Source organism: Ochotona princeps, chromosome 12 (genome assembly GCF_030435755.1).
Source record: "Ochotona princeps isolate mOchPri1 chromosome 12, mOchPri1.hap1, whole genome shotgun sequence".
Taxonomy (NCBI): Eukaryota; Metazoa; Chordata; class Mammalia; order Lagomorpha; family Ochotonidae; genus Ochotona; species Ochotona princeps.
This window is the reverse complement of record NC_080843.1, coordinates 58447161-58460370: the sequence shown is the minus strand read 5'-3', so window position 1 is coordinate 58460370 and position 13210 is coordinate 58447161. Positions and strand designations below refer to the sequence as shown.

Here is a 13210-nt window from a genome sequence, read left to right as displayed (position 1 = left end):
ACAAGCTGTAGGTGCTGGATGAAACAGAGAGTAAATGTCTCTTAGGTGCATTTGGTGTATGGTTTATTGCATAATTTAACCCTGATGTTTCTTTGTTGATTTTTTTTGTTTGATTTCTTTTTTTTACTTGGATGATCTGTTGATTGATGAAAGAGGGTTGTTGAAGTCTCCTTGTACTGTTGTACTGGGGCTTCTCTGTCACTTTAGAACTGATGTTTGTGTAATAATTGAATACATGGATATTTATACATCATGTTTATTGATCCCTTGATAATTGTGTCGTGACTTTGTTGTTTTGTCTGATATTTGTTACTCCTGCTCACTTTTGGCTTCCATTTGCCTGGAGTGTGTTTTTCCGTCCTCTCACTTTCACTCTGATGAACATTAAAGCCGATGCTAAATATCAAGTCTGAAGTCTGGACTGTATTCGATTTCCCTCCTGCAGGCTGAGATGTCTCCCCAAGCTGTGCTGTTTGGAGCTGGGGGAGGAGTCACTCAGCAGCTCTTCTTTTCTGCCTTCGCCCCTGTGTTTGTTCCTGGTGTTACACTAAAAGAAGTCACAGTTGTCTCTCCCTTGGCTCCTTTGCCTCTTGGGGAGGTGACTGGGAGTGAGAATGGCTGGAGTGTCTTGCTGAGCCATTGTCTTGCCCTGCCCCTGATAGGTCTGGTATGTAGGTTTTTCAGTTTCATGTTTTTAGATCTGCCTTCTTTGGGTGTTTACTGCTTGGATCTCTAGTTTTCATTCTTAAATGTTACTGCTTAGCTAACCAGCAATGCTGCTTTTTTCCTAGAAAGCACGACCAAACAGTGTGTAGCGGCTCGGGCACTAACCAGACAGGAAGTCCGTGCTCTGCAAGACGGGGCAGAGCTCTACGAGGCGGTGGAGAGCGCAGCAGACCCACGTGACCTGGAGGTGAGGAGCAGGAGGGCAGGCGTCCCCCTCATCTTCATCTTCATCTTCTGAGGTGGGAAACTGAACTGAATCTCTGGCCTTGAAAGGGATACATACTTTTCTTGAGACCTCAATAATAATGTCAAACAGGTGGGGCACATTTTTTATTCTTTACCAAGTGGAGAATAGAAGAGTTACAAAATTCCATCTATTACGTAAATATGTTTTAAATTATGAGAAAAACTTGTCTGATTTTTAGATAAAACAAGTATTTTCAAAGCAGTGTCAGTTTCCTGTTCTGGTTCTTTCTCAGATGCTGTGTAGTGCCAGTTTCATAATCCTCTCTCAAAGGTATAGGCAGAAATGTCTCTAGAGCACTCAGCTATCACAGATGGCTTCATCAGGTCCAGCTGAGTGACTTCAGTCAGTCTTCCACTTGCAGTGCCAGCACTCCAGTGGGGCACTGGTTCTAGACCTGGCTGCTCCACTTCCCATCCAGCTTCTTGCCTGTGGCCTGGGAAAGCAGTGGAGGACAGCTCAGGTCCTTAGGACCCTGCACCTTCATGGGAGACCTAGAAGAACTCCCAACTCTAGCTTCTCATCATCTCAGCTCTGGCCATTGTGGCATCTGGGGAGTGAACCTGTGGATGGAAGATCTTTTTGCCTCTGTAACCTCTTTACTCTCTGTAAACCTGCCTTTCACATAAAAATAAGTAAATTTTTATTTAAAAAAAAAAAGTATAAGCTTTAGAATTATGGCTCCACCATTTGTTAGCAAAACAAATTGGGACTGAAATAGCTGTGAAATGTGTGTTTTAGGGTTAAATTACATAATGTATATACCATGTCAATAGAGCCAGCTAGTGGCTAAAGTCCTCGCCTTGCACAACCAGGATCCCATATGGGCGCCAGCTCGTATCCTGGCCTCTCTACTTCCCTTCCAGCTCCCTGCTTATGGCATGGGAATACAATCACGGACGGCCCAAATCCTTGAGACCCATCACCCGTGTGAGAGATCCGGAAGAAGCTGCTGGCCCCTGACTTCTGATTGACTCAGCACCAACCATTGCAACTACTTGGGGAGTGAACCAGCAGATGAAAGATCTTTGTCTCTGTTTCTCCTTCACTCTGTAAAATCTGACTTTCCAATAAAAATAAATAAATCTTGAAAATATGTATATATGTATGTATGTATAAAATGCCATGCCAACATTATTTACTACAGTTTGAATATACCTTTATATATTAACATATGCCAGCTCCAGTGACTGGCACAGTTGGGCAGCAGGCTGATCTCCTTCCTGTAACCCCATCATTCCATATGGGCTCTGGTTCATGTCCAGTTGCTGCACTTCTTGTCCTAGCTGCTCCACTTCTTTCCAACTTGCTGCTTATGGGACTGGCTGCTTATGGGATTGTCTCAGCTCGGGCCATTGCAGCCATTTGGGGAATGAACCAGCAGAGTAAAGATTTCTCTCTCTGTCTCTTCTTCCCTCTGTCAATCTGCTTTTCACATAAATAAATGTTTAAAAAGGAAAAAAAGAGATAAACCACCTCATAAACCATAAGAACACCTAAATTTTTTAAATAACTGATGCAGGTTCTAAGGTTAGTCTGCTATACAGGGAGGGGTGAAAATATTTTAGGAAAATTGCTGGTTGATTATTGATATGTTTTATTTACTTAATAGCTTGGTGGGTCTCATGAATGTAGCCTTAAGTTTCTCACGTAGTAGAATTACAAAACAAACAGTATTATGTAAACAGTTGAGCACTGCTGTTCTCAACAGAATTCTCTTACATTCTTAGGTTTCACAACTTGAATTCTGGTGAGAAGTGACACCAGTTTTAAAGCAAAGACCTGGTTGTTTTTCTGGAAAACTATTTGCCGTGACTCGTATACTGCTGCATGTATTGAAGTTTGTTCATTCTGTGAAGCAGCATGAAGATAGCTCTAAGTTCATCCACAAAGTTTAACAATATTTGTCTTTTATATGTAGACTGTCTTGATAACATCATTAATATAATGAGGGAATAAGGGGGAAGATTAAGAGTTGCAGGACTAAATTCTGGATGTGGTTTTTGCCTTATCTCTTTAAGTCCCCATTTCCATCTTTTGTCAAAGAGAAAAACCTAAAAGCAGGTCATCTTAAAAATTAATAAATAAATAAAGCAGGTCATCAATATACATATAATCCTATGAGTTTATAATTGCATAAAGTTGCCTGATTGCCAGAGAAGAATAGCCATTGGTTTCTAAACTAGCCATGTTTGGGTCAGGCATTGTATGGTGAGTTAAGCAGCTGCCGTGAATCCTGCTTTGAGGCGCTCTCTCTGCTTTCAGTATTGCACACGCTGGGAGGCAGGCAGTGGATTAAGTGCTTGAATCTCTGCCCCTCATGAGACCAGAGTTCCTAGCTCTTCACTTGGCTTAACCCAGCTCTGGCTGGTAGGGGCATTTGGAAAGTAAGCTACTGGATGGAACATTGATTCATTCCCTCTCAGTTGAGCTAATTTCTGAATGTTTAAAAAGACTTGTAAAGCGCACATTTTATGTTCTCCCTTAAAGTATGGATTAGGATTAAAGTATCAAAGGCAACAGCAATCTAGAAAGTTTTATGTGCATATTCTATTTCTGTTTGTTGTATTGGAATATTTATTCACTTGTATTTTAGTTTTATTGGCCGAGACTCCCAAGAGGTACAGGCAACAGTTTGCTGAAATGACTGGGAGACTGTAGAGGCAAAGACAGAGTGTTAGAGCAGACTTGAACCGAGCAGTTAGGACACACATTCCCTGATCCACATGCCTGGGTTTCATTCCTGTCTCTTGACTCTTCTCCCAGTAAAAAGCTGGGCAGGTAGCTGGTGATGGCTCAGCTGATTAAATTCCTTCCACTTTGTGTGGACAGCCTAGATTGAGTGCCCAGCTTCAGCTCAGCCCGTTACTGGAGAGTTAATGCAAGACCACGTGGAGAGAGGGGCAGGGAGGGAGGGAGGGAGAAAGGCTATGTCCATGTGTGTGTGTGTGTGTGTGTTGAATAAACAAGTTTAATTTTTTTTAGGATTTTTAAATTTTTATTTGAAAGGCAGATTTTACAGAGAGAAGAATAGACAAAGACAAAAGATCTCTCATGCTCTGGTTCTCCCCAAATAGCTGCAACGGTCAGAGCTGAGCCAATCCAAAGCCAGGAGCCAGGAGCCAGGAGCTTCTTCCAGGTCTCCCACATGGACACAGCGTTCCAGAGATTTGGGCCACCGTCCACTGCTTTCCAAGGCCATAAGCATGGAGCTTGATGAGAAATCCCATATGGGATGCCAATGCCACAAAGGTAGATTAGCATACTGAGCCACGGCACCAGCCCCAATAGAAGTTATTAAAGAGTTGATAGAAGTGTTTATTCTGCATATGTGTTGTAAATTCTTTCTACTGTTCTAAAGAGTTCATGAAATTATGCACCCAGGGCTGGGATGAAGGTTCTTGAGCCAACCTCTGTAGGGGTTGGCAGGTAATTTTTTTCTCTGTTCCTCAGTTTCATCATCTGTAACACAGAAGCAGTAATAGTATCTACCTCATAGGTTCACTCTGATGGTTGAAGAAAATAATCAAGATCCACTGCTCAAATAGAGTGTGTTCATGAAAGCCATTTATAATGTAGATGGTGATGATTATGATTATTAAAATAGATTGATAAATAGAAATTTATTTTGCTCTAGGGAAGTTTGTCATGAGGTTAATAAGCAACTTGAAGTATCTGAGAATATTGTATAATTAACGGAATACATTATTCTACATCCTTAAGATAAACTCAATACTGTTAGATTTTATTTCCATTTCAAATGATCCAATTACCATACTGGAATCTTGGTTTACTTTTTATTCTGCTATCTTAAATGATCATAGAGTTATTTCAGTGAAGAGCAAATAAGAGCATTGAGTCGTCACAGACAAATGTTAAATGATAAGAAGCAAGCCCAGATCCAGTTGGAATTCAGAAAAGCTATGGAATCTGCTGGACAAGGGGAATGCGGCTTGTCAAGGGATGTTACAGCTGTGTGGAAGTTGCGTATCATAACCTATGACAAAAAGGAAAAAAATTCAGGTCAGTACGTAATCTTTTCATCAGCTTTAAGTTAGATAATCTTATTAATAAAACATAAAAATTAGGTTTTAAAAAAAAGTTATATCACAGGTGCAAAATGGATGACCAGTGCCCACAAGAGGTGCTACAGGCTGAGTGTGTGTGACTGACCTTTGGGGCCAGGGCGCTTCCAATTGTGGAGTATTTGCTTAGGGAGCATCCCTGGGCCAGAACCTCAAAATCTGCTAACTCTGAAACATGAGACATTTTGGATTTTGGATTTTCAAATTAGACATGCTCAACTTGTAATGTCCTCCTTAGATTTTTATTGTTACCTATGTTCAATTTTAAACAAGAATTTTAACAATTCATTGTCATTGTGTCTTGTTCATTTTCCTCTGAACAGTTCTGCTGAGTATCTGGCGTCCATCCTCAGATTTATATTCCCTGTTAACAGAAGGAAAGAGATATAAAATCTATCATCTCACAGCATCAAAATCTAAAAGCAGATATGAAAAAGCTAATGTACAGCTAGCAGCTACCAAAAAAACTCAGTACCAACAGCTCTCGGTATAGACCTTTCATTGCAGTTTTTCAGCTTTGATAAATGCACATTAGTTTAAGGAACCTCCACAAGCTGAATGTTTCCTTCTGTCCTCTTAGGCTTCAGATGAAATCCTACTCCACGTTTACCAGCCGAGAGAGCTGCTTCACTTCAGCCGACTGTTAGACCCAGACTTCCAGCCTGCCTGCTCTGAGGTGGACCTGATAGGACTTGTCGTTTCTGTTGTGAAAAAAACAGGTGATACACAGTGTGTTTCATAGTCACTTCTTACTGATTGTTTTGAAAAGCATTGTTCTAAACTCTAGCTGGTATATGACTAGTTGAAACTACCAACTGGCAAGTTCAGTGACTACTGACTTGGAAAAGGCTGCTTTTATTGCCAGTGCTCACTGATAAACAGCTCTACATTATTCCATGGTAACAACTCAACTCTCTTTCTGTACTTCTTAGAATTTACTGAATTGCAACACTATTTTATGGCATATTGTGGCATCCAATGATTCACTCCCCAAGTGGCCGCAACAGCCAGAAATGAACCGATCCAAAGCCAGGAGCCAGGAGCCTCCTCCTGGTCTCCTACGTGGGTGCAGGGTCCCAAAGATTTGGGCCATCCTCAACTGCTTTTCTAGGTTACAAGCAGGGAGCTGGATAGGAAGCAGGGCTGCCAGGATTAGAACTGGTGCCCATATGGGGCCCAGCAGCGTGGCCTAGTGGCTAAAGTCCTCACCTTGAACGCCCCAGGATCCCATATGGGCGCCGGTTCTAATCCCAGCAGCTCCACTTCTCATCCAGCTCCCTGCTTGTGGCCTGGGAAAGCAGTCGAGGATGACCCAATGCATTGGGACACTGCGCCTGCATGGGAGACCCGGAAGAGGTTCCTGGTTCCCAGCTTCGGATCGGCATAGCACTGGCCCGTTGCGGCTCACTTGGGGAGTGAATCATTGGACGGAAGATCTTCCTCTCTATCTCTCCTCCTCTCTCTACATCTGACTTTGTAATAAAAATAAATCTTTAAAAAAAAAAAAAAGAACTGGTGCCCATATGGGATCCTGGACATGCAAGGCAAGGACTTTAACCACTAGGCTACCGCAGCAGGCCATGTAGATCTTTTCTTACCAGTGTTACGATGGTATTCATCTTGGCCATACTTTGTTAGAGAGTGAGAAACATTTATGCCTCTAATGACTCAGTGTTTATTGAGTGACTATTTTGTGGTTGGCCTTAGGTTCTGGAAGCTCAGCCAGTAACAACCAACAATCCCTACCCTCATGGAACCTACGTGGTGGTGGGTAGAGGCAGGTGATCAAGAATACGAATAAAATTTTTCTTGGTGAGTGCTAAGAGGAGAAATTAAGTAGGGAAGGGAGAGCAGTGTTGGAGAAAAAGTTGTCATTGAGGTAGAAAGGGACCTCACTTGAGTGAGACAGGAAGTGATAGAGGGAATGAGGCTGAGTGAGACATCTGGGAAAGAATGTTCCAGACGGTCATAAAGGCCAAGATGTGACAGGATGCTGCCTGGTGCTGGTTAGCACGAGCAGAGGCTGAAGTTACACAGCTGGGGAGAAAGGCAATGAAGGACCTCTGATGGGGAATGCTTGTCTGGGTTTTCACTTTTGCCCTGAGATTGCTGAGAAGCCAGAATGTTCCATGTAGGTTTTCACAAGATCACTGAGGCTGACACATTGAGACTAGGCCGTAGTAGGTGTGAGGGTCCGGGGGAGAAGGCATTAGAGACTATTACAAGAAGCTAAGCAGGTGATCAGGAACTAGAGAGAAACAATGGAAATAGCAAGAAATGATAGGGTTCTGATTGTATTCTGAAAGTGGAGGAAAGTTACAGGGATGATCTGAGCAGCTAGCCGTTACAGAAAGGGGAAGAAGGAAAGCAGGGCTGTGGGAAAGGTTGGGAGCTCGGTTGTGGACAATTTGCGGTGTTTGTCAGGCATCCCAGTGGAGGTGGTTAGGTGGTTATTTAGGGATGCGTTCAGGGCAGAGGAAGGCATCGGCATATAGGTGACTGTCAGTTCATAGACTGGGTGCGGTTGGGGGACAAGAGCAGAACATCCATATGAGGAGAGACCCAACGGCTGGTCCTAGGAGTTTGGTGTTCCAAAGCAGGGGACTGCTCCGACACAGAGGGAGAGAAGCAGGAAGCCAAGGATGAAAGGAGCTGCTTAGTGGTAGGGCTGGGAAACAGGCACGTGGCACAGCAGCTGAGTTGCTGCTAGGTGGGCCTACATTCCTGCAGTTCTTGCAATTACAGAATCAGGATAGTAACATTCGTGCAGTGTTAGGCATTCGGAGGAGACATTGAAGTTATTTGAGTTAGAAGCTTTGTACACTTTCTATTTCTCTCTTCCAGGATCCTAACGAGAATGCCATTTTGCATCCAGTCATTTTTTTCCATCGACTCCTACAATCTCCAACAATTTATAGTCTTCTCATATTTTTTTTTCATGATTGTGACACTAAAGGGCTAATGAAATATTTTTCATGACATTTTGCTCACTTTGAGTTCCAGGAAATGTTTGTATTCTGTTTTCGATTCTTCCATAGTGGTTGGTGTGCTGCTTTGTTTGGCAGCGTATGCACAGAATGTACAGTATCACTGTGGCTTGAAACACCCCCCTTTTTCCTCACCTGTACACATCCCTTGACTTTCTGATTTAGGTTTCTTATATTTCTTCTGTTTTAGTGAACCGATAGGTGCATATTTTCTCATGTCTCCTTTCTATAATGAAGAGCAGCAAACTCTAGTGTTTCATTTGTGTTGTGTTTTTGTTGTTATGATTGGTTGGTCGGTTTTTTGCTTAACGCTTTGTCCAGGAAGTCAGTTTAATGGAGATTTTCCACAGTCTCCAGTGCAGCCGCATTGTCCAGTGTTTGTAAGGACGTGTTCTACCTTAGCCGCCCACTCCTGTGTGTACACTGACATAGGTGCTTCCCATATTTCATAGCCTTAAGTAGTTCCCAGATGTTCCCAGGTGTTCTCATGAGCCTTGTGCGTGTGCATTTTACTACTATCACAGGTCTGTTTCGAGTGGAGAATTAGACGCAGGTTGCTGGGTAGAAAGGCAATGTGTGTAGCTCTTTGAAACCTGAGCAGGTGTTTTGCCTGCAGGTTTTACCTGTCTGTCCTTGCACAGTATGAGCAGAGCTGCCTCCCTGTAGCCTTGGTTACAGAATGTCTTGATGTTGAAATGTTAGCATCATTAGTAACAGGTCATCTTGCTAACCCTGCACTTAATCTACCATTTTGATTTGTTTTTACCATTAGCATCTAATAAAATAAAGCAGCGTATTAGAAGTTGCTTGCAGTTTTAAACTTATTTAACACATATAATGGTGACCTTTTTTTATCGTAGGTCGTGCTCCTTTGGTATATTTATCAGATGAATATCATAACTTATTGGCAATAAAGTTTTGGATAGATATTAATGAAGATGTTATTAAACCGTGTGTGTTAATTGCTGCAAGCAATCTCCAGTGGCAACCAGAATCCAAACCAGGAATTCCTACTTTATTTGCTAGAGAAATGTCTGTGTTTTCTGCCAGTCCAAAAGAGGCCCATTTTCAGGAGACATTCAACAAAATGAAAAATACTATTGAGGTAAAATTACTGCTTTTGAGATGTTTGTATGTGGCGTCTACGGAAGTTGGATAGTTGAAGCAATGGGTAACACAGTCTCGAAATGCACTCTTGTCCATGGAAATACAGGAACGTCAGCCACCACGGAGAGGAGTGTGGCTTGAAATGAAGTCAGGAGACCCTGTGAAAAGGATGTTCAGAGACACGTAGACCATGTAGGCGAGCTGCAGATCACTGACCTTGGCTGACGGCTGCTGAAGGCTTACTCTGTGCCAGGCTGTGTACGCCTGTGCCATCTGATTCTTTCAACAGTTCTATAAAAAAACTATTGTGTAGTGCTGCCTCCCACTAAAACTGTGGACTTCAGGTACTCATAGCTAGAGACAAATGCACAAAAATGAGCATTTTCACTTGGTAGTTTGATACTTGAAATGTGTGTTATTTAAAATTTTCATAAGTAATATTTTAGGGGCCAGCATTTAGGCTGGTGATTAAGGTACCCAAATCCAGCATCAGGGTGCCTAGTCCAATATTCCAGCCTCTGGCTCAAGTCCAGTTTCCTACAGAGGAAGGCTGGAAGCAGTGATGGTGTGAGTAGCTGGGCTCATGCCCCAGCTGGAGGCCTAGGCCGAGTGCCTGTCTCCTGCCTTGAGCCGAGCGAGGCAGCCAGCAGAAACACACGTGCTCTCACTCACTCTGTCACCCAAATTAGTTAACTTTATTTTTAATTAAGCCTCTTTTGTAAAGATAATATTTGGGGACGATCTCTGGCATATCAAGAAAATCCACCAGCTGCAACATGGGCATCTCGTGTGGACACCAGTTCTTGTCCCAGCTGTCCCGCTTCTGGTCCAGGTCCTGTTTAATTAGGCCTGGAATGAAGCCCCTGGAGTTGGCTGGCCATTGTGGCCTTCTTGGGAGTGAACCAGCAAATGAAAGGCTTTTCTCTGGCCCTCTCTCTTTATATACTTATAGGACCATGGTGCTTTGCACGGGGAGGATTAACCAACTTGATCATTGCACTGGGCCCCACTGTGACGACTTAGGCAAAACCATTTGAAATTGCTGCTATTTGACCAGTTGTGACTTCTCAAATAAGAGTTTCATGCCATTTAAACTGCACACTGTTCCATTTAATTCTTGGGACACACATGAGACAGCTAAAGTGATTCTTTTGTTCTACTGACCTCAGGACGATTTTTACAGATGTCTCAGCTTTTGGAGGAGCTCTGGGCTTCTAACTCCTGATCTTGATTCAACCAAATGCCCTGCAGGATCTTGGCACCCTCCCTGCCCTCCTACCAGTCTGCCCTCTCCCCACCCAACATGTAGTTCCCATAAATCACCAGTCGGCTGGCATCAGCATGTTTGACAGCTGCTGCCAAAATTATGAATGTCTCATTTTGATTTCTGGTTTTAAAGGCATTTTCTGAAAATGTGCAGGTTTGCAGATTATGAGAGAGTTTTTTTCAATTTGTTTTCTTAGAATATTGATATATTTTGCACTGAGGCAGAAGAGAAGCTTGTGCATATACTTAATGTAAATGACCCCAAGTGTTCCACGCCAGCTAAGGAGCCATACGCTGCTCAGACGGTCCTCAGTACCAGAAGTAAGCCTCTGGTAAGTTACTATGGGTAATGTTATTCTTTTTTTTTTTTTAAGATTTATTTATTTTTATTACAAAGTCAGATATACAGAGAGGAGGAGAGACAGAGAGGAAGATCTTCCGTCCAATGATTCACTCCCCAAGTGAGCCGCAATGGCCGGTGATATGCTGATCCAAAGCCAGGAACCAGGAACTTCTTCCAGGTATCCCACGGGGGTGCAGGGTCCCAAGGCTTTGGGCCATCCTCAACTGCTTTCCCAGGCCACAAGCAGGGAGCTGGATGGGAAGTGGAGCTGCCGGGATTAGAACCGGCGCCCATATGGGATCCCGGGGCGTTGAAGGCGAGGACTTTAGCCACTAGGCCATGGTGCTGGGCCTGGGTAATGTTATTGTAAGAACTCTTGTAGCTATCATGTGTGGAAATAACAGTATTTTCTGGCAGATACTTAGTAAACAATGTAAAATGTATTCAAACTTACTTAGAAACTAGGTGCCTGTTACCAGGTCCCATAGGTGTAGCTTACTTAGGAATTATTGCAATAAGAGTATATAACTCTGGGGGTAACTGTATGAAATAGGCACCTATGTTTCATACCAAATACATGTGAGTGGAAAGCCTATTAATTTTTGCTAGAACCTTTCCATGCAATTTGTTTTTTCCAAGCTCAACTTAACTAATTAAATCATAGGTGATGCAGGCCAGTGGAGGACTGTTAGGTCGGCCACACAACTAAGTGATCTACTCATTCACTCGTCACAACAGTCCAGTGAGATAAAGCTCTCACACCGTTTTACCTACGCGGAGAAGGCAAGCCTTGCCTAAGCACGTGGAGCTACAAGAGTGTTAGCACCTAGGCAGTGTGTTCTTAAAATATGTCTCCCTTTTTTAACCTGTTAGTAATGGAACTATGAATCATAGTGACTTCTTTTTTGTCTTTTACTGTATAATTACCCTTCATCTTCCTTTCATTGCTTCTATGTATTTATTTAAGTTTTAGGTTTTAGGTTTCTTTATTTAGGGACAAGTGATGTGGCATAGCTGGCTAAGCCTGTGACATGAGCATCCCTGATGAGCACTGGTTCATGAACGGGCTGCTCTGCTTCCCATCCACATCCCCACTGAGGTCCCTGGGGTAGCGGGAGACCCAGGTGACGCTCCTGCCTGGGGCCTGGCCCAGCCTCTGCAGCCGCCCGGGACGGGAGCCGGCAGATGGAAGATTTGCTCTCAGCCTCTTGCCCCTCCCTCTGCCTTTCAGATAAATCTTTTGAAGTTTTACTTATTTACTTGAAAGGCAAGATGACAAAGAGGGAGAGAAACACAAAGAATAAAGAGGGAGAGATGGCTTTGGTCTGCCCATTCACCCCCAAATGCATGCATCAGCCGGGTTAGGCAATCCCAAAGCCAGAAGCCAGGGGTTCTGTCCAGGTCTCAAGGTGTGCGTAACAAAACTTTGGATGCTTAAGCCACTGCCCACCACATCCCAAGCACATTGGCAAGACGCTAGATCTGAAGTGTGGTGTAGCCAGGACTCTAACCAGGTACTCCCTTATGGAATGCTGATATCCCAAGAGTGTAGTGTGCTGTGCCACAACGTCCACCCCTTTGTGTCATTTTTTATATTCTGTTATGCAAAATTATTTCATTCTGAGATAGGAAAATATAATTGGTTCTTGAAATCATCTAGCCTGTTAGCAAATGAAGTGTTTATGATGTATATGTGCCTAATGAAAAGTTTTGTTTTGTTTTAGATATTAGTACATCATTATGATGGGAATTTTAACTTTTTTTTTAGATGGCTTCTCCTATTAGTGAAATAATTTATCAAAGTCCTTTGTCACTCTGTACGCCAAAAGGGAAGTCAGTTGCCACACCAGTGCCTGCCCAGGTGACTTCAGAACCTTTCTGTAAAGGGGAAAAGGAGGCTGAAGACCCAAAAACCTGCAAGAAAAGAAGAGCCTTGGATTTTCTGAGCAGACTGCCTCTGCCTCCGCCGGTTAGCCCCATGTGTGCGTTTGTCTCGCCAGCCGCGCAGAAGGCGTTCCAGCCGCCGCGCAGATGTGGCTCCGGGCCCGAGGCACCTGCGCCGAGCAGGGAGTCAGGTTCTCCCCAGGTGACTCCGCTGCGGAAATTCAGGGACATTTCCCCTTTGGACAGTGATTCAGTAGCTGATGAAGAACTTGCCCTGATAAACACCCAGGCCCTGAGCTCTGCTGCAGCAGAACACCAGCTTGGCAATGACCCCACCAGGACTGCCGCCACCATTGCAAAAGATTCTCCGGCCCCAAACAGACATTCTACTGCAGCTCCGAGCAAAGAACAGGAGGGCCACCAGGCCGCCAGAGATGAAAGTGAGACTGTCCGGAAGGACACAAGCACGATAAAAAATACATCTAGAAGATTACAAAGGCGGCAGAACCTAAATGATTGCAAAGGTGACCAAGACAAAAATGACAGTAAACCACCTACTGATTCTTAA

The 13210-nt window shown here is 43.6% G+C and overlaps 1 protein-coding gene across 1 annotated transcript in view; it reads left to right on the top strand.

Annotated features, from left to right (window-relative positions):
* The window catches only part of BRCA2 (BRCA2 DNA repair associated), a 60019-nt gene extending 46809 nt beyond the window's left edge, over window positions 1–13210 (top strand). Inside the window, exons 21-27 of the mRNA XM_058670547.1 lie at window positions 792–913; window positions 4795–4993; window positions 5379–5542; window positions 5636–5774; window positions 8903–9147; window positions 10613–10747; window positions 12527–13210. Coding sequence (XP_058526530.1) covers window positions 792–913; window positions 4795–4993; window positions 5379–5542; window positions 5636–5774; window positions 8903–9147; window positions 10613–10747; window positions 12527–13210 — 1688 coding nt within the window. The remainder of the gene's footprint in view (window positions 1–791; window positions 914–4794; window positions 4994–5378; window positions 5543–5635; window positions 5775–8902; window positions 9148–10612; window positions 10748–12526) is intronic.